Here is a 20973-nt window from a genome sequence, read left to right on the forward strand (position 1 = left end):
AAATATGTGCATGAATCTTTACCACATATGCCAATGACTTTTAAAATTGACATCTCCTAAATTATTAGTGACCACCTAAATGTTAAAGTAAAAAATCTATCTCTCTAAAAATAAAAATAATATTAACTTAAATATATTTTTAGTTTCTAAAAAATAGCATGTTCTAATTTTATTCTTTATATTTTTTTTTCCATTCTTCTAAAATTTGAAATCAATGCCTTTTCTCTCTATAAAATAAACAATTTATTTTAAATTTTCAATTCCTCTAAAATCTAATATCATTCTTTTTTGTCCGTGACGTTCATTTTAAGGTAAACAAATAACATTTACTTTAGGGATCTAATTTTTTTTTTAACAATATTGCTTGATCTTTTATTAAACACTAAAAATTAATGAATGTCACATAATAGTAAGATCAAAACAATAATTTTAGTCATATGAGAGATGACAATATTTCCTTTAAAGGACTAAAATAAAAAACATATTCCTTTTACCCATACTAAAAGTATACTTAAATGGATGATATTTTATAAGAGGAAAACATGGAACAATAGAGATTAGACATAGCAAAATGAGCTAGTATCTCTTAACGTAATATTCAACCTAATTAGGTAAGATTTTTATATTTAGTGTTCAATTGTACTTCGAACAAGATAGAAAATACATTGGCTTTAAAAAAAGATAGAAGATACATACCTATTTGAAAACAAAATTAAAAAACTGAAATTTGCAAAACATGTTTCTATAAAGTGAAATTGTTTATGTTATGTGTGCATTAATTCACTGTAGAGCCAATGGCTTTGTAGTTTGTGACTTAAGATACAAAATCAATTTTAAATAAAGCAAATTTATATATTTTTTACTACAAATTTGATCACATGAATCTCTTAAAATTTCTATTACTAAATAAATCTCTAAATTTACTTTTACAAAAATTTAGAGACTAAATTAATCTCTAAAACCAAATTTACAATGTCATAACTATTTATCTATCTATTTATATTTATATAAGCTAGGTTGAGCTCTAGTTTTAACCCTCTTTTCTTCCTAATCATTGGCAATTATACACAAATCACGCCGAAGCCAAACACACACAAAAAAAAAAAAAAACAAAAACGAAAGAAGAGAGACAATATCAATCAGCAACAGATCTGTCCCTTAAACTACCACTAACCCGAATCGTATTCATTCATGGGTCAGTGAGCGACTTTGAATCAAATTCGAATGCCACATTTTGTTGCCAAATCTCGATGTGGGTGTTGCGGTTTCACTTTCCTTTTTTCTTTTTTTTTTTTCTCCTCTGCGAACGAAATCTCAGTGTCATTCCATTTTGTTGCAGAGTCAATTTTGCATCCTAACTTCCACCTAACAATTATTGCCCTGCTCCACCGAGCTCTCACATGCTTTGCTTTCAGTCCACAGTTTCACTGCATTGTGCCTCTGTTTTTTTTTTTTTCAATTGTTTTGTTTATTAAGCTTTGATTTGATTCCTTCGTTTAGAATTTGAGTTGAGACTGAATTGGGGTTGTTCAATTGTGTATGAAGTTTTTTTTTTATTTGATTAATTCATTTTGATGCTTACAAATACAGATGCTGTTTTGAATGTGAATGTTTGGTTTTTGGTTTTATTTGAATTGGTGGAATTTGGAGCAGGTGGGGGGGGGGGGGGGGGGGGGGGGGGGGGGGGGGGGGGGAGGCAGATTGGAGATGTGTGATTTTCACTATGGATGTCTCTGAGTCGTTTTGCTCTTTGGTTTTTCAGGTGCTTGTGTAGTAGCCTGTGTGTGAGGCTTTGAGGAGTTGCTGCTGCTGAGAATGGCCGATGTGGCAGGTCTAGTTGAGGCATCGGGATCCAGATTCAGCTCATTGGAGCTTATTGGGCAGGGATCATTCGGAGACGTCTATAAAGCGTAGGTGTTAGTTTCAGGACTGGTTTATTGAGCCCTGCAGAGTCAAACTAACTTTGCACATTGAGTTTAAATCATAGCAGTAATTGTATATGCACATTGCTTGTTCATCGGGTTGATGAATAGTTCTAGTGTAGGGCTTTCTTTCCTGTTGTTTCTGCAGGTGGAATAATAATGAGAATTATTTTGTTAATAGAAATTCTTAAACTTGTTCTTTAGATGCGCATTTGATATCATATGATACTAAAATGTGCGAAATTTGCGATTTGATGCTGGTGTGAATTAAGAGCCCTTGATGGAAGCAAACATTTGATAAGCATTACTATAGAATGGGCTGGATGGAATTTTTGGATAATAGTTTATGTTGAAAAAAAATGTATGCAATGGTATCTTATCAAGGATAGTTTAAATTCTTTCTCCAGAATTTGGAAAATAAGCATAAAGATTAGTCATAGTAGAGGTACCAAAAGTAAAATTTAGCCTCACTTTTAAGACCAAGTGTCTAATTGCATTTGTTTGTTACTTAAAAAGACCTAGATCATTTGCATTTTTCTTTTTTGATAACTGATAAGTGGTGTTAAATATTACTATAAGCACAACAACAATGACCAAAGTTTTTACTATTACATGAGGTTGGCTACATGAATCAGACAATGCCATTGTGCTCTGTGCAAAACTAATTCTTTACTCGGGCTATTTAATCCTAGATACTTTTTAATTGTTTCACTTCGAGTCTTTCTTTGTCTATCTTTACCCTCTTATTTGGGCTATCCTCCATATGATCAACTGTTATAATTGAAGCTTTTATTAATCTTCTGGTAATATGTCCAAACCATGTTGCACTCTAACATGCATTTTGCCAACTTTTCCTCTATATTGCCATTTCAAATTTCTCCATAATACATGAATTCCTGATTTTTTTTTTCCTTTCTGTATAATATCAAATCCAACACAGCATTTTCATCTATTCTACTCTTATGCTCTTGTTGGCATTTTATCACTGAACATATAGTATCATAAAGTATTGTTTGTCTTATGGCTATACGGTAAAGCTTTCCTTTTAGCTTAAGCAGCACACAAGTAAAACTTGAAGTATTCATCTGTTTCAATGTCTCTATTGCTTTGTATGATAGATGTAGGACACCTAACTATATTACTTGTGATATGGTATGATTCCCAAAGTTCACCTCCAAGCCTATGCTAGAGCATGTCTTTCTGAATTTTCATTTCATGTACTTCATTTTTGTTTCTACTTAAATCGAAACTGTGATTCCAAGGCTTTTCTCTATAACTTTAGTTTACTATTTATTTCCTCTTTTGACTCTTCCGCTAGAATTATATAAAAAAAAAACTTCGTACCCCATTGCCCAGAGGCTCTTCGCTATGCGAAGGTATGGGGGAGGGATGTTGTACGCAGCCTTACCCTTGCATATGCAAAGAGGCTGTTTCCGGATTCGAACCCATGACCAACAGGTCACCAAGGCACAACTTTACCGCTGCACCAGGGCTCGCCCTCTTCCGCTAGAATTATATCATGTGCAAAAAAAACATGTATTTGAGGCACTGGATCCTGGATATGTTGGGTATGAATGTCAAAACCAGGGTAAAGATCCAAGGGTTCAAAGTTGACCCTTCATGTAAACTTATAGAACACACATAGATGATCTATCCATGTAATGTTACAAGTATTGGACAAAGTTTAATGCTGGGTATCTATTGCCTAATTCTATCCTCTTTTTTTGATCTAGGCTTGTCTTTGTTTATGTAAAAATTTGCAACAAAGCACAACATAGACTGTTAATATAAAGAGAAGGATATATGTCCTTTTCAGATCAGTTTCACTTCTTTACTTTTCCATTATAATAACAATTCTTATGTTGTATTTTTATTTTCTTTTTGTGTTTGTTTGTATTTGTTTAGAATTTGAAGTGATATGTATAATCTAGAGCATGGCACACTGTGCATGAAATATGTAATTAGAAAATTCATTGCTGGCTTCCTAACATGACACGTCTAGTTCCAAGAGAGCTACACCTTGCTGGCAGATATAGCTGGCCAAGCATGTATGTGTGCATGCTTTTGTTCTTATTGGTAGGCAGTAGTTAATATTTGTGTTTAACTAACTACTTTTTTATGGACATGACCAGGTTATTGAAACTAAAATTCATAAGTCTTATGTCATGATCATTGGAAATTCTTGTGTGTTACTTATTTGAGCTCTGTTTGGTTTTGTTACAATCTCTGAGAATAGAATTTTACTGGCAAGGATCGAAGAAAATTTCTACTTTAGCAAGTTTGTGGATATTGTTCATATGATCAAGAGACAAAAAAATAATAAAAGAATACATCTGAGGAATTTCCACAAGATTATTTGTTTTTTCTTGTCAGTTATCATTGTAACATAAAATAAAATCATAAATGACATGGTCTAAAGAACTAGTTATTGTTCTCTGAATGTCTTTTATTTACTGTCCTAAGTTAGACACTTAGACATGGGCAATGAGCTGTTTGTCTCTTTGTTGTTCAATCTTATTTCCAGATTTGACAGGGAGCTCAACAAACTAGTCGCCATCAAAGTAATTGACTTGGAAGAATCGTAAGTTTGTTGTCCCCCTTCTATTATTTTCAAGAATGCTTGGACATATTAGGGGTGCTAACCAATTTTATAGCAATAAGAATCCTAAAATATGTTGAAAAGCATATTTCATTACATTATAAAAGATTGCCTGTCTATTAGAATTTTGGGACATAACACTGGAAAAATATCAGTTTCTCCTTTTTCTTTCAATCCTTGATAAGCTCTTTTTACTAAGGGAGGGTGAAGTCTGAAGTCAGGTCAACCATTCCAGTTCACTTAATTCCATTGAAGATTTTGGTAGAAATAATACTAATAGAGGAGTATTTGGTAGATGAGTTTTCTCTCCTGTGATATTTCTGGCATTACTAATTGAATATGAATAGGACCCAGGACAAAAGAAAGAAAGGTGTGGAGACAAAGCAGGTGGTTTGAGTTAGGTGGTTAAGAGTAGTTAGTTACATAATTGGTCAAGTGATTAGGTTAAATGTACGGACAAGAGTGGAAGAAGATTTCATTCTCAATAGTTAGTATTAAGAAAACTGAGCATCAGCTCAATTGTAGAATAGGAAACCCCTGGACGGAGTATTAACATCATATTTTTGCTGTGTTGTGCTCTGAATCTATATGCATTTCTTCCTTAATACTTCCTAATTTATCTTTCCTTTCTTTTGTCACTTCACAGAGAGGATGAAATTGATGATATCCAGAAGGTATAATCTTGTAGATTACATGTACTTGATATTTGCTGTACCCAAATTTTTAAATTTTGATTGTTTAATATTTTCAGGAAATTTCTGTTCTGTCCCAATGTCGATGTCCATACATTACTGAATATTATGGTTCCTATCTCAATCAAACTAAACTTTGGATAATAATGGAATACATGGCTGGTGGCTCAGTTGCTGATCTAGTAGGTTACTTCTGTTTACTTGCTTCTATATGTTCAGTGTTTGAAAATTGAAATTGATGTTTGTCAGAAATCATCCTTTAGTGAAACTTCCCCTGCTTATCCTTGAACTGTCTGATATATTTTTGACTTTTTTTTATAAAAGAAAAAAATTATCAAGACAAAGAAGATTACAAAGAGCTAGGAGGATAAGAGACCATCCTTTTAAAAAAATGCAAAGAAAAGAGAACGAAATGCTTTGTAGAGAACAACCAAGAGAAAAAATGGTTACTTGAATTCTGGGTGCGTAATTTCTGACGAGAAAATAGTTACAAGCATGTATAAACATTCAGCATATAGCAGAGTGTCCTAGGGGAAATGCTAATGGTTGAGCACCCAATACTCCATCTGTAGAGTCCAATGGACCTAAGAAATGATATGCATAAAAATGGATTATAATATTGTATTAGTTATAATTCTTGTATGTTAATATAACCTTTGTTAAAATAGGAGAAACAGAGGAATAATTGACTGAAACCGTGTGTTTGAGTACACAATGGATGCATGTTTCTATAAGCTAATTACATTAATTATACATAAATAGAGGGTATTCTGTTTAGTCTAAGTCAAAGATGACGTGCCTATAAACCGGTATTATTAATAAATCAAAATGTGTAGATTAATGTTGGTTTAGTTGTATGACTTTAGATGCTTATAATTTGTTTCTTATATCTTCCTTCTCTTTTGTTATTTTTTTCCATTGGTTTTTCTAGGAAGATTTCTTGTCCTTCTTTGTACTTTCCCTGTTATTAATTTTCTATCATTATATTTTGATTGGTCAGTTTTTGTGTGCCACTGTTTATCATATTTATGTCTGTTGACATTAATTTCCAATATGGTTGTATGTTGTATTTTTTCTATGGTGTTAATTCTGGTTTTGCTTCTGTAGATCCAATCAGGTCCTCCCCTTGATGAAATGTCAATTGCTTGCATTCTACGTGACTTGCTGCATGCTGTTGATTATCTACACAGTGAAGGAAAAATTCATAGAGACATTAAAGGTATCAGAAGCAACCCCATCGCCATTGAATTTTTTGTACATTGAATTCTTTTTTGTTTTTTCTTTAGCTTTATAATTGACAGCATTAATATGTCAATTATACAGCTGCAAACATTTTATTGTCTGAGAATGGTGATGTAAAGGTACGTTATATTCTGACAGAGGTTATATACAATTTGTTTATTTTATATGACTTCATTGAAAAATGATGCACCTAATAATTTGAGATGTGGACTTGCATACATGTGGAATGTCACCAGGTTGCAGATTTTGGTGTTTCTGCTCAATTAACAAGGACTATATCAAGGAGAAAGGTAAACATATTTTATTGAAGTTAATTGAAAGTGGATGGGCTATTGATATAGTATTTTTTTTTTCATTACATTTAGAGTAAAAGTTATGTCTGTTATTTTATGGTTGATCATCTCAATTGTAATTTCTTAACCTCCTTTCAAGAGCACAAAATTGCTCTTCTTTTCAGTTGGATAATCAGATTGAAATATAGACTCTGAAAGTGAAGGAAACATGGTGCAGAATATTGTGTCTACTCCTGATGTTATTTGAGTGGGGCAAACTGAATTTTGAATTTCTGTTTTTTTCTTGTATAGACTGTAATTTTCTGTCATAGCCCTTACTGCATTTAATACTTTGTGCAATTGAAAAATCACTTAGATTTTTAAATTTTTACTCTTCATCTTTGACTGGATATGCTAACATTTTTTTTTATCATAACAGACATTTGTAGGAACACCATTCTGGATGGCACCTGAGGTTATTCAGAATACAGATGGATATAATGAGAAGGTTGTAATATATTTAGTCTAAATCTCTTTTGTTATGTTTCTCTTTGGTTCTGTTTTTCCACCTTTATTTTCAGTTTGTGATAGTCATTGGATTTTTTAGAATCATCACTGGAGTATTCTGTTTTTGCAGGCAGATATCTGGTCTCTGGGAATCACTGCAATTGAGATGGCAAAGGGGGAGCCGCCACTTGCTGATCTTCACCCAATGAGAGTGCTTTTCATTATACCCCGAGAGAATCCTCCACAGGTTGAGTTCTTTAATATCAAACAAGTCAATCTTTCAAGTTGTTAACCATTTTAAGTAACTTGAGTTTTTCAAACAGAGATGTTATTTTTTCCAGCATAACATACTTAACATTGAATTTCATTTTCTTCAGCTAGATGATCATTTTTCTCGTCCATTGAAAGAATTTGTGTCATTGTGCTTAAAGAAGGTTCCTGCTGAGGCAAGTGTCTATGCTTTTCATACACTTATTATTATTTCATTTTCTTTAGTTCTCTTGACATAGTTGTTGTTCTTATATATTGTTAATGAAAATGTTCTGCTTTATGATTCAAATTGAGTCAAATGTTCACTTTATGGATTGTATGAGAATCCGTACAATATTCCTTCTTATACTTAATATGCTTTTCTAGAGCATTTATTTTTTTAGCAGGAAAGGTAAAATAATAAGAAATATTAATTGAAATATTGGACGTAGGATATGTTAATTTTCATCCTAATTTAGTAATAATTGGGATTATAGAATTATTTGTTTATTTCCTGTTGAAATAATAATTAGAAGCTTTTTAGACTAGCTTGGAGTGGAATTGGTGAAGTTGATCACTCTCTGTCAGGCTCTTAATTCCCCCCCTTTTAATGGATTCAATTCCAGAGGCCAAGTGCTAAGGAACTTCTCAAAGACCGTTTTATCCGGAATGCTAGGAAGAGTTCAAAGCTTTCAGAAAGAATAAGGTGTGAGTCATTGATAAAGGTCTTGCTATATTTGATATATGTAGTATGTAATTCTACCTATTTTTGCCTTTGTCTATTAATTCCCTCCCCCCTCCCTTCTTTTTCTTTCATTTCATCTTTCACAAAAAAAAATGCTGAGATGCAGAATTTACTTCTGAAACCCTTTTGCTAAGCAACTTTAGCATGTTATCCATCTGAAAATTGAAAATTACAAGTATTATTCCCCAGCTTGTGGTTGACATGATCATGTCTTGTGGCTTCATTATAGGGAGCGTCCAAAGTACCAAATAAAGGAAGATGAGGAGACACCCAGAAATGGTCCAAGTGGGATGGGGGAGGCATCAGGTACTGTAAAGGTGGCAAGAGATTTAAGAGGTGAAGAAAATAATCGACCCAGGTAGGTTATGACTGTTGGCTACTATTTTTATTTTATATATATTGAATTTTTTATGGACAGTTTCTAATTTGCAGTGATCAGGGTAAAACCCTGAAAAGTGCTGGATGGGACTTCAGCATTGGTGGATCACAGGGTACTGGAACCTTTCGTAATGTTTCTCGACCACCTCAGTTTAGAGATAAGATAACTGAAGTTTCACATAATCAGCTTACTCAGCGAAAAGCTCCACAGAGTGGCTATCAAGGGGGATCTGTCAATAGAAGTGCACTTAATGAGTCACTTGAAAGTTCCTTTGGAAGAGATCTTAGAGTTCCCCACCATGATGAGCATCTGGATAATCACCTTGAAGATGTAATTGTCAAAGAAGTTAACTTAATCAGTTGAATTATATATTTAGCAGCCACATCTCCATAAAGGATCCTTTGAATGTTTTTGGTATTTATAAAACATTGGATATATGATTAATGCTTAACCATTTTACTCTAAATAATTTACCTGCTGAGCATTAATGCTTTAGATACTTTGAGCTGAAACTGATAAAATTTTCTGTATAGCCAATGTGCTACCCATTTAGCACACAAACAACAATTATATTGTCTCTACTCTCAAGTGGGTGTAATTATTTAGAGAATTCACCTCATTAATATTATTTGAAAGAATCGCGTCAACCATTAAGTAAAGATGGAATTACTATGAACTTATTGAAGTTTCATTTTGAACAACCTGGACTGCTTTGATTTTCTGAAATCTTCAATTTACAGGATGAATTATCTGGGAATGGATCAGGAACTGTTGTTATTCGATCTCCAAAAGGATCAAGGTCATCTGCGTTTCGTGACCAGAGCTCTCAGGTATTTTTCAAGCTGTGTTACTTTGATAAGAAACCAATAAGTTCTTACAGCTGTTCTGTACAGTCACAAACTGAGAATTTTGATTAACTGTAGTCTAGCAGCAGCTATGCTTCTTTTGAAGATGCTTCTTCAAGTGGAACTGTTGTTTTACGTGGCCAGCATGATGAGTCTGATTCTCCACAGACACCAAGGTCTCGACTGGGACTTAATGACAGAAATTCAAATGCCTCAATGGAAGATAGTGCAGCAAATCTTGCTGAGGTACCATTTCTCTGTGATATAACTTGTAAATTTCACTTGCATATTGATTAATACAAGATGAGCCTCCCCCCTTTCTTTTGTATAGATTTGGTTCCATGATGCTGTTGATTTATTTGTAGAACAGTATTTTATTATTTTCCCTTGTTATATAGTTGCCTGAGTTACCCACCTAGTTTGTTTTGTAGGGTATATTCTTAAACCATTTCTTATGCACCTGTGTCGAAATTTTTTCAATTTATGTTCATTTATAATTTATTACGAGACTTGACATGTTTGTGATTACTTCGGATTGATATTGCTTATAAACAGCATTTTCCTACCTGTTTGTCTCTGTAGGCAAAGGCTGCTATCCTGAGGAAATCAAATGCTCGAGAGAAACTTGCCCGAGGAAAAATCAACAATGATAGACAGGAAAGCAAAAGAGATCAAAAGGCTAGTAGCTCTGATTCTTCAAGGTACATCCATTGCAAAAGAGCTGGTAATTTTCTGTTGCTGAAATGTGAACCTACATTCTTAGGGATTTTTTTTTTCAGACCACATGGTGAATATGATGCACACAAGGGCATGTTAAGATCACATCATGCTAGTGATGGCGAAGAAAGTGCTAAAATAATGTCATCATCGGTGCCATTATCTGTTTTACTTATTCCTTCATTAAAAGAGGTAAATTCATACATATATTTTATCCTTAATATTTCTAAGCAGTGTATTAGCGTAAAATTGTATTATGACTTCCTTTCATTCTAAATAATTTTGAATTCCAAATAGAGCATCGTACACTGTGCTGATTGCTCCTCAAGATTCTATAATTAAAATTGTTTCATATGTTTATTATTTTTAGTTTTGAGTATGATGCACTAGCTATACTGACTATTTATTGAAAATTACTATTAGTTTTAATTATGTTTTTAGTCCCTGAATTTTATAGTAAATCCATTTTTGGTCCCCCAAATTGAAAAAAAATCTTAAATTTCAAAAACACATTTTTAGTCCTGGGAGCCAAACGATGTTAATGGAAGTGGTGAAAAATAGTGATGTGGTGCTGTCAGCATTTGACATGTGTGCACTACCGAGCACCACATCACCACTTCCGTTAACGTCATCTAGCTCCAAGAACTAAAAATGTATTTTATGAAATTTGAGGGACTAAAATGATTTGTTTTTAGGAGACCCAAAATGGATTTACCACAAATTTCTAGGACTAAATATAATTAAGCCATATTATTAATCATCTACATGATGATTTTTTGTACCAAGACTTTGCATTATAAAACAGGATGAAATTAAAAAATAATATATATGAAGAAACTTCTATGATATTTTCTTTAGGGGGAATGGGGTGGCAGAAAAGTAAGGATGATTGGACACTAGAAAAACTTGTGTTTGATAAGATGGAAGTTTTGCATGCTTTTGGCAACTTACCGCATGAATAGAATTTTTGTTCTTTTTGGTTTTTGTTATGTTTTGTGTTTGTTATGTAGGCTATTGCTGATGATCCAGAACTCGTGAGGGCAGTTATCAATTCTTTAATAAACATGGAGGGTACAAAACCTAAATCCTGTGATGTTTTTGTCAAAAAGTTGCTTCAGCGATTGGCAAGGTTTGCCTTCCACTCAAGCTCTTTAGACAAACCAAAAAAGGAAAATATATGTATCTCATTCTCCTGTGTGTGCAGTTCAAAGGAAGATTCATTGAAGGACCTGCAGGGACTGGCAGACCAACTATTCAGCAAGACCAAGTCAGCTCAAGAAACCCGAAATGCAGAGGCTGATAACAGGAAGAAACAACAAAACAAGGAACATAATTCAAATAGCAATTTAAGCCCACTAGCAAGATTTCTTCTCTCAAGGTTTATGGATGTTATCATTTTCCCTATGAATAACTATTCTTAAAAGTAGTACTAGTTATGTGATGGTGCACTTTTTCCTAGCCTTGCTAGTGAAACAAAGAGCATGCCTCTCTCATTCTCTCTTTTTATTCACATTATATGGCATTGAATTTGCTTGTGAATGATCTCTGATTCTTTGTTTAACAGATGGCAAGGCCAAACCTCACGGGATCTAAACCCATCTTGAGCAGAGTTAGAAGTTACAAGATACCAATTTGTCTGTTGTCTCTATTTGTGCATTTTTTTCCGATTAATTGTACATATATTATTGTAAGAAATTATTTTTCTATGTTCTATTATTATTAAATTTATTTTTCTTTGAATTTTTTTTGCTCAAAGTGATGGCGACAGCAGTGATGTATAATTTAGAGGGTTTTGCAAATTGTAACAAACTACATTGATTTGTATTTTCTAATAGTTGTCGCTTTGAAGAGTGGGATAATAAGCCAAAACACGAATTATCTCTTTTCCCACGTTATTTATCATTTTATGTCTTGTGATTTGTGAAAGTTCAATTTCGAATTTTATTTTCTGAATGTATTTATTCCACCGCTTCATTGTGGGAGCAATTTCACCTGTTGGAAAGATTTGCGAATTATCGAAATACAGTTAAACAAATTTGTGATGAATTTCAATTCAGCTTATTTAGAACATGACAATTTTTTTTTCTGAAATTAGAAAAATATTCCAATTTGCTAACAAATGCTAACCGTTATTTTGCATTTCAACCCAAACAATAATAATAAAATTTAAAAATAAACATAATTAATACAAGAGAAGAGTTTTTTAATTCTAATTACATATGAAAAACTCTTAAATAATCTTGTGGAAGGATTGGTTTTTTTTTTTTTTACCAAGTATTTGAGTTCACGATAAACACTGTGCTACATTGTAATTTAAACATGTTTGTCTAAGATCTGTGATTGCAAATTCTTGATAGCACTCATCTAATATTTGAAAATAGGAAAGGAGAATTTCCTTCTCCAAGGCCTTTGATAGTTCGTTAACTACAGGTTATTCTGCAAATCAAGTAATAAATATAATTTATTATGAAAAACATTTTTTTATCTATAGAAATAAAAAACAAATACCGAAATATTTACAACAACTCACCTACTTTGTTCAATAAATCGAGTTTGACCCTCTCGGTAAGGAAACACCCTTTTACTGAACCACACTAAATTAATGCCTACATCCAAGCAATTGTGATTGCAATGGGCCAGAAATCCCAAGCCCAAGCTGATAATTGATTAGCTTTGTCTTCATTTGAAAAGTCTCCTCTTTAACCTTTATCCTTCTAGAGCAATCAAGTAATTTTAGAGGACAAAACAGTAAGTACGAAATCATAACTATTGATTAAAGAATTACAACTTGTCATAATCTATTTTATAAGTACATAATTTCTTGTTGAAGTGCATAAATTTAATTAAAACTTGTCATAATCTATTTTATAAGTACATAAATTTATGAGAATCTCAATTATTTTTAATATAATTATAATTCCACTGTAAGTACATCCAAATTCGATTAGAAAAACAATCAATAACTCTTAATTACATATCACATAGAGATGGGTCGAAATCATGGATTAGGTGATGGTTGAGGACCACCTAATAATTTCTTTAGGACAAGTGAGTGATAAATATAGTATATAGTAGAAAATACAATTCCGGTATGTGACTGGTTATGTAGAATAAACGGACCCAGCAACATAGGTGAAAGATTCTACATGGATGGTGCGGATAAAACGTTTGACTTAGACTTTTAAAATCACTGTGACTTGTGTTGTGGCAATTCCCATACACTGGCAACCATAACTTTGCTACAACAAATTTGCTTTATTTTCTCCATCTGTGTGTTTAACTTGAAGACGCAGTGCTTGCACTTCATTATCATGTTTATTCAGCATCATCCCAGGAAGATATGGAGGCTATAGAAGCTAGGAAGAGTTCAACTTTTAGGAATGGTTGACTTTGGGAAGGTTAATGTCTGCGTTGAAGAACCTAAGAGAAAGCTGGAAGTTGTTCTGCAACATACTTGTTAGAGTTCTTGTCTTATGTATGCAACTACGTTAAATACTCGTTCTCAATAAAGAAATTTGCGGCCATAATGATCCAAACCTGTTCGAGTAAGATTATTTTTCACAGAAGATATCGGTGCCAATAAAAAAAAGAGTTGTGCAACAAAGACAAAGAAGACTTGTTAGAGTATTTATGCAATCTATGTTGAAAGACAATATTGTTTCATCTTTTTCGCCCTTTATACTTATTCGATGAGAATAAGATTTCAGCAGAATTCATGAGAGTTGTTCTGTAAATTGTTTTTTAAGTTAAAGTATAAATAATTTATGTATTTCACCTGAAAATTTGTTCTTCAACAATATTAGAAGTACTTTGATTCATTCAAAACATCTTTGCTTCATGTTAGATATTTCATTTTAGTAAAATAGCAGTGTTATTACTATTATTCATGTATCATAAATTTGTGTAACAAGTTTGATGTGTGATTTTGCATGTTTATTAAATAGATATGTGTGTAAATGACCTTCACAACTAAAAATATTGGTACTGACTGAAACTGTCTCGGATGTGGGGGAGGGAAAGTGCTGACTCATGATTCTGAGTTCAAAGAAGTGGTGAGACTACCTAAGAATATCTGAGGACAGATTCAATTTGTCAAAACTCATAACACTAGAAAAAAAAATCAAGTTTTTCATATATGAAGCTCAAGTAGTCCTGGGCCTCCTGGCAGCCCGGTCTGCAGTCACTTGATCAAAACATTTCAATATTTCAATGACTCTGTCAAGTTAATAAATACATTATGCTTAATCAATGAGTAGCAGAAAAGCATGTGCGTGATGCTTCTCTTCAAGACTTATTTAATATATGTAAACACTGACACAAATTCCTTCACCAACTTGATCCACCAAGAAGAGCAATGAAGGAAAGGATAGATGCAATGAGACAAAATGCAGCACCATAATTTCAATTATTTGGTATTGTTAGACTTGAGTGGGATTTCTCTCAGGGCTGGCCACCATAGCTTCCCAAATCAAATCCAAAAGAAACCATCATAATTTACTAACCGCCCATGTCAAAATCACTAGTGAACAAAAAAGGATAAAGGGACACAAATGACAAAATCCACACCCTTACTTGTATATGTTGTGTATCTATTTTCATCTAAAATGAATTTGTGTGCTGCAAGTTTTGGAGAGTTTACTACTGCTGCAATGATTCTTTGATTTATATCTGAGGCTTGAACGAAACCTCCTCTCCTCCTTGTTTAATTCAAATTAATGATTATAAGTATGTTCCCTTTCACACATTCTACATTTGGTTCATATCTAAAAGGCATCTGAGATGAAGATTAAACAAAGGACTTATCTACTTAGAAACTTAGCCAATATTGCTGTTGCAGATAGATAACTTATTGGAAAATAAATATATTCAGTGCACACAACTGAAGATCGGGGAAACATGCGTGAAAAATCAAAGTCAAGTGGTTCTGGTTCTGGCACAAAGCAGCATGAAGAGTCTTCATTATTATTATTATATCAATACAACAACGTGAAACAGTTCAAGGACTATTTATCTGCTACGTAAATTTTGTGTTGCAGGAAACACCTGGTGCTTCACTTAAGGACTTGTTCAGTGTTCACACTTGAAATACAAAAAGCAAATACAAAGAGAAACCTCTTGATAAATCTTTGCAAGGAGAACTCCTAGGAACATGACATAGAAAAGTAAGAAAGTTGTTCCCAGCCTGTAATTTGATGACTTTGTAGGTTTACTCAACATAAGGAACAGGTATCCTCTGTGTGCCAGGGCCAGCTACCATATCATCCCAAAGCATATCCGAAAGTAACATTGTTAATTCTCCCACCCTTCCTGTCAGACATATATAATGGAATAAACAAAAATAGGACAAAGTGGGAACTCAAGCATAATATATATATTTAGTTATATACAGGGAACATTTATTGAGTGAGCATAAGAGATGAGAAGAGTAAATTTTGACCATACAAGCATACACATATAAAGTCAAGATTATTTTAATCTTAACTATCCATTTTAAAATTTTAATTATATTGTTGATGTGCACTCGTCTCACCTAATACACTTTATATGTGTGTGTGGTGGAGAGTAAAAGGAATAAATCTCGACCACTATGAATAGTTAAGATTAAAACAATAGTCTAGCTACATTTTTAAGTAATCATATGACCTTAGGCTTTAAGTAGCCTTTAATATTGATCAGTCATGTATTGGTATGCTCCTCTCATTCTCATACAACATGACTTATGTCAAAACAACCTATGATAAATGTTCATACTTCATATGCATCAATAATGAGAACAAATTAAGCAAGGTTAAGGCTTCAGCCTACATACCATACAAAAGCAGATTGATATCAGATCATTACTGTTAGTATGTCACTAACTTACCATTGCCAATGGGTTGATCATCCCAGACGATGATAGGCAACAGAGGAAGCGTGCTTCCTACATACATCATTTCAGCAGCAGCTTTAGCTTCCTCCACAGTTAGTTTTTTAGTTGCTACACCTTTCAGAAGCCCTTGATCAACCAACTTGGGTGCCAGTTCAAGGAGCCTTTTTGCAGTGCAACCATGTAAGATGTTATCAAAAGGAGGCATGACAAGTTCCTTGTCTTGAGTTATGAAAGCAACATTCACATTTGGACCTTCAGCAATATAACCTTCCTCATCAACCCATATAGAAGAAGATGCTCCTTTCTCTTCAGCTTCCATTACTGAAAGGACATTTGGAAGATAGTTCACATTTTTGGCTGTGGCAAATAGAGAAGGCTTCATTGGTATGTTGGAAGTAATCACTTTAACTCCCTCTTTGCATTGGGAAATATCTTGGTCAATGACTACTGCATAGAATGCAGATGTTGGACATCCTGCTGATGATAGCAAGAAATCTCCAGGACCTGCACTGAGCCAGTATCTTAGAGTTCCCTTCTTGCATTTTGATGCTGCAGTTAGTTGTATTAGAATGCTGTGAAGCACTGATCGAGAAAAGGGAGAGGATATCTTTGCTTTGGAGGCTGAACTTAGGAATCTGTCAAGGTGAACATCCAACTCATAGAGGTATCTGGAGAGGACAAACAAATATAAACACCAAAATAAGAGACAAATGGGTTTCATATGCAAAAAAATCTGAAAATTCAAAGTAACAAGACTGTTAGAAACATACTCTTTTTCACATCTGTCTTGTTAGTTTAAATTTATCAAAAATTACAATATCATGAGAGAGATTCATGAAATAAAGTGAGACCTACAAAAGCTTGCGATTTCTAATAAATTTCAACCAATAAAGAGAAAATGTTAAAAGGGTGTGTGTTCCAGAGTGCATTGCTAGCATTTCTCTTCAAAGTAAAACCCAATGCTTTGTTACATACATGCATATCAAAGTATTGAGTTGTATAGAGAAAATAAAAAATTAGCATTACCTACCCATCTAGAACAATAGCTGTATCAAACACACCATGCCCTCTGTGAACCATGTGATCATCAATGGGGATTACCATCATTGCTGGATCAAGTATGATACCTCCATAAATACTAGAATACATAGCTGGGTATGGTGGTTTCTCCACTGAACTCCATTTTTCATGAAGCTTTTCAAGCAACTGAACAATGCAACCCCAATGAAAATTGCAAAGCTTAGTGGATAATACAAAACGTTTATGAAATTAATGATGCCAAGCCAAAAAGTAGGCAGTATCCAAATATATTTTTAGCTCTCTCTCTCTCTCTTCATTCTCAATCATCCAAAGCATGTTCAATCATTATGCAAATCATTGTGAATTGAAAAGCAAATTCAGAAAAATCTTGGCTCCTCCTCTCTTTCTCACTTATCTGGCTTGCAATTCCAATTGTGAAATAATAAACTTTGGTTTCTTTCACACGCACAAATTGCGAACAATTTAACTCTAATAATCTATTAATTTTTGGTGTTACTTGGAGAAACTAAGATGATATATACAAAAGGAGAGGCTTAAAAATCTCACCTCGGATGATGAAGAGAACAGATGAACTTTAAAATCACCATCATTTTCAACCTCTGGGATACCCCAAGAAAAGAAAATAAAAAGTAAAATATCAAAGAGAATAAATAACAGCATTTACATTACACGTTAATTCAATTGAAAAAGCTAAACTGCTGAAGCACCAATAAAGTTTTAATATTTCAATGGGATCACATAACCTGAAGGTAACCCAGAAATGAAACTCACCAGGGGACTTGTGAGTGGGGTTCCTCATATTGAAAGGAGAAAGTGAAAAATAGTAATTAAGGAGTGTGTAGGAAACTAGTAAGTATATATATTTGGAACTGGAGCAGTGGAAATTACTATTAATTAATAGCAAGAACACCAGAGAACAATTTAAATTATTGTTTGTCTGTTTGTGTGTTTGTTTTCTTGTTCTTTTTGTTTGAGACGATTGAACTTTGTTGTGTTTGCTTCTTCACTTGTTCCAGTGAAGTGGTTGAGTCATTAAAAGTAGCGATGGACGTGGCATCTATAATTAGTGTAACTCTGAAACCATCATCCAATAGTGGGTGATGAGAAAAAAAAATATACCTTTCACAAGAAAGAATCTCTCCAACAGGAAACTTACCTAATCTTTCACCTAATCTTTCCTTTCCTACTCATCAGTCATCACCATCACATTCTTCTTCATTGATTTTTTTTTCTCACTTTTCTTTTCTTTCGAATTGAATAATTAAATCAGTTCTTGAAAAATATAATAATAACAATAAAATCCTAATTTGATTCTTGAAAAATATATTTTTATTTACCTAATCTTGGATGATTTTTTATTATTTAATTCTTAAAAAATTCTTTTTAGCCTTCCATCTATTTATGTTTTGGGAAATGCATGACTTAGTAACTTGGCAAAATCAAGAAAGTTTTTCTTCTGTCTAACTTCAACTGGATACGAAATGGTAATGAAAAAAATAAAATTGAAAAAGATAGCATTAGCAAAATTTAACATTGAAAACTCTTTAATGTGACCAGAAAAAAAATCGCAGAACTTAATCTAGAAAAATAATCTCCATTGAATAGTAAGATAACAGTACAACTTTCAAATAATACCTATGTTTTGAGTTATTTATTTAATCGTTTTTCATTGTCTCTAAATCTTAGAGTTTCACACATATAATGACTCAATTCAAAAAACTAGAGGTGATTCTCAATTTAAATTTACACATATTTTCCTCTAGTGCTTCATGCAAAAATGTGGCTTTTGACTTCAAGTTATTCAATCTTTATTCCATATATAACTAAGAACACTCTTATAAAGGACATCTTCACTACTTTCTTAGAGCATGTTTGGATTGTTGTTTCGGCGATTCCAACCTCGTTTGCAAAATCAAGTCCTTTATTACTTCTGTGGTAGAGCTACATTGAGCTTCATGCTGTCGCAGTTCAAACGACACTGCAAACATGCTCTTAGTCAATTCCTTTCTTGTAGTTTTAATTTATCACAATGATTCAAATTTTATATGAAGATTAGCTTCTTCAAGTTACCTTCAAACTTCCATTTGTATACCTACTTTTCAAGGGTTGTCTTTCTTAATTAGGTAGTTCCTTCAGATCATACGGTTGACTCTTGTGTAAAGAAGTTATATCTTCTTCCATGGCTTTAATAAATTCATTTCTGTCTTCTTCTTTTTTTGTCTTTTTAACTTTTGTAAATCTTTTGGTAAAAAAAATCTGTAAAACTTTGAGGTTCACCATTGTTTACTAGAGTTACATAATATTCTAAAAATCATCCAATAGGTGTGGTCAAATGTTAAAGATCATCTCAACTCAAAGTTGTGTTTATTGTTGCAAGGCATTGTTTGATTGTCCATTTGATGAGAAATATGAGGTGTGGTCTAAGTTTTTGTCTAACAAGAAGCATTATGCTTCAGCAATTTTTTCCCCCCTGAATTAAAGTATACCATAGGATTTGGACAGTTTTTTTAATAAAATTTTAAAATTATTTAATATACTTTAATAAAATATAAATAAATTTACCTGAATAAAAATAGTCAATTTCCCTAAAATTTTCCATGATCATTGAAATAATAGCAAAATATTTAATAATTAAATGATTAAAGTTTAATAAATATAAACTTATTATTGAATATTAAAAAAACGCTATAAAAATTACTTTTAAAATAACTCAATCTCTCCCATTTATAGAGAGAGACAAACACATCAGACACTCTATCTTTCTTCCATTGCCGGCCGGCCGGCCGGCCACAGTGTCCAAAACCTTATCACCTTTTTCTTAAATTATTGTTCGAACATTTCGTTTGGTGAACAACCATTGTCTTATTAAAAAATTTACATTTTACAATCACTTTTTTAAATTGAAAATATAAATATTAAGACACATTTAATTTGATTTATCAATATAAAATTATAAATAATTATAAAAAAATATTATCTTATTTTCACTGTGTTTTATGTTTTCAAATAAAAATGAAAATAAAATAATAATTCTTTAATTATTTAAAAGAAAGTAAAAAAAAATCTCAGACTAAATAAGATTTTTATTTATTTTCTTTTCAATAAAATGGTAAAGTAGATTTTAAACAAATAACCTCACTTAGTTTTTTTTTTTTTTCTGTGCTACCCATTTTCGTTTTGGGTAATGAATACAACAATAATGAATTTCTAACCACACTCATCTTGGGATATCACTGCTAGTACAAAAGGAGACAACAAAAATAGAAAATTGTTAAATTATACATGCCAAAAAATATTGGCGTCATCTTTAACAAATTTAGAAATATTTTAGGGTCCGTTATGAAAAATTAAATAAATTATTGATAGGGATTAAACTCATAATCTTTTATTTAAATTAACATATCTATTTTGTTTAATTAATTTTGTAAATATTATTTTATATATATCATTAATCAAGAGTTTTTTTCAAATTATAAAACTTTATAATTAAAATAAAATTTTTCGTATTTAAAATTTAATTTTACATGTATTTATTACTATTATAAATTTTTATTTTAATATAAATTAATAAATTATTATGTATAAAAAAATTTCTTATTTATTATAATTTTAAAAAAATTACATAAACTAATATATAGGTTACTTAAAAATATTATGTAATTTATGCAGATTATATAAATTTAAAATAATATAAAATTAAAAAACATTACCTTTTATAATTAAAATAAAAATTTGTATTATTTATATATAAAAATAATTTTACATAATTTTTATAAAATACATAAAATAATTTATATTAATAATTTAGTTATTAATTTATGTAATTTTCTTGATTTATATAATTGAAATTAAAAAACTTATTTAATAAATAATTTTTTGTAGTTAAAACGAAAA

General features: G+C 32.0%; 2 protein-coding genes across 4 annotated transcripts; one reads left to right on the forward strand and one right to left on the reverse strand.

Moving 5' to 3' along the window:
• Window positions 1-1043: 1043 nt before the first annotated feature.
• On the forward strand, window positions 1044-12064 carry LOC100815042 (germinal center kinase 1). 3 transcript variants are annotated; one of them, XM_041007641.1, is made up of 21 exons: window positions 1044-1252; window positions 1763-1910; window positions 4447-4503; window positions 5168-5195; window positions 5273-5395; window positions 6321-6432; window positions 6537-6574; window positions 6692-6745; window positions 7167-7235; window positions 7365-7481; window positions 7612-7680; window positions 8110-8189; window positions 8458-8586; window positions 8661-8937; window positions 9348-9437; window positions 9531-9698; window positions 10035-10153; window positions 10232-10361; window positions 11180-11298; window positions 11374-11547; window positions 11734-12064. In XM_041007641.1, exons 2-21 carry the CDS (start codon window positions 1816-1818, stop codon window positions 11771-11773), a joined length of 2088 nt encoding a protein of 695 aa, XP_040863575.1. In that variant the 5' UTR covers window positions 1044-1252; window positions 1763-1815; the 3' UTR covers window positions 11774-12064. The 3 variants fall into 3 exon arrangements, with proteins under 3 accessions (XP_040863575.1, XP_040863574.1, XP_040863576.1); XM_041007640.1 differs by having other exon boundaries at window positions 1050-1252; window positions 1340-1910; XM_041007642.1 differs by lacking the exons at window positions 1044-1252; window positions 1763-1910; window positions 4447-4503; window positions 5168-5195 and having other exon boundaries at window positions 5273-5399.
• Window positions 12065-15072: 3008 nt separating this feature from the next.
• Window positions 15073-18107, reverse strand: LOC100798871 (pyridoxaL 5'-phosphate dependent enzymes class IV superfamily protein). Its single transcript, NM_001255559.2, has 5 exons — window positions 17851-18107; window positions 17626-17678; window positions 17069-17244; window positions 16033-16706; window positions 15073-15476 (listed from the first exon to the last, which is right to left on the reverse strand). Exons 1-5 carry the CDS (start codon window positions 17876-17878, stop codon window positions 15376-15378), a joined length of 1032 nt encoding a protein of 343 aa, NP_001242488.2. The 5' UTR covers window positions 17879-18107; the 3' UTR covers window positions 15073-15375.
• Window positions 18108-20973: the final 2866 nt, after the last annotated feature.

This window comes from Glycine max, chromosome 12 (assembly GCF_000004515.6).
Source record: "Glycine max cultivar Williams 82 chromosome 12, Glycine_max_v4.0, whole genome shotgun sequence".
Taxonomy (NCBI): Eukaryota; Viridiplantae; Streptophyta; class Magnoliopsida; order Fabales; family Fabaceae; genus Glycine; species Glycine max.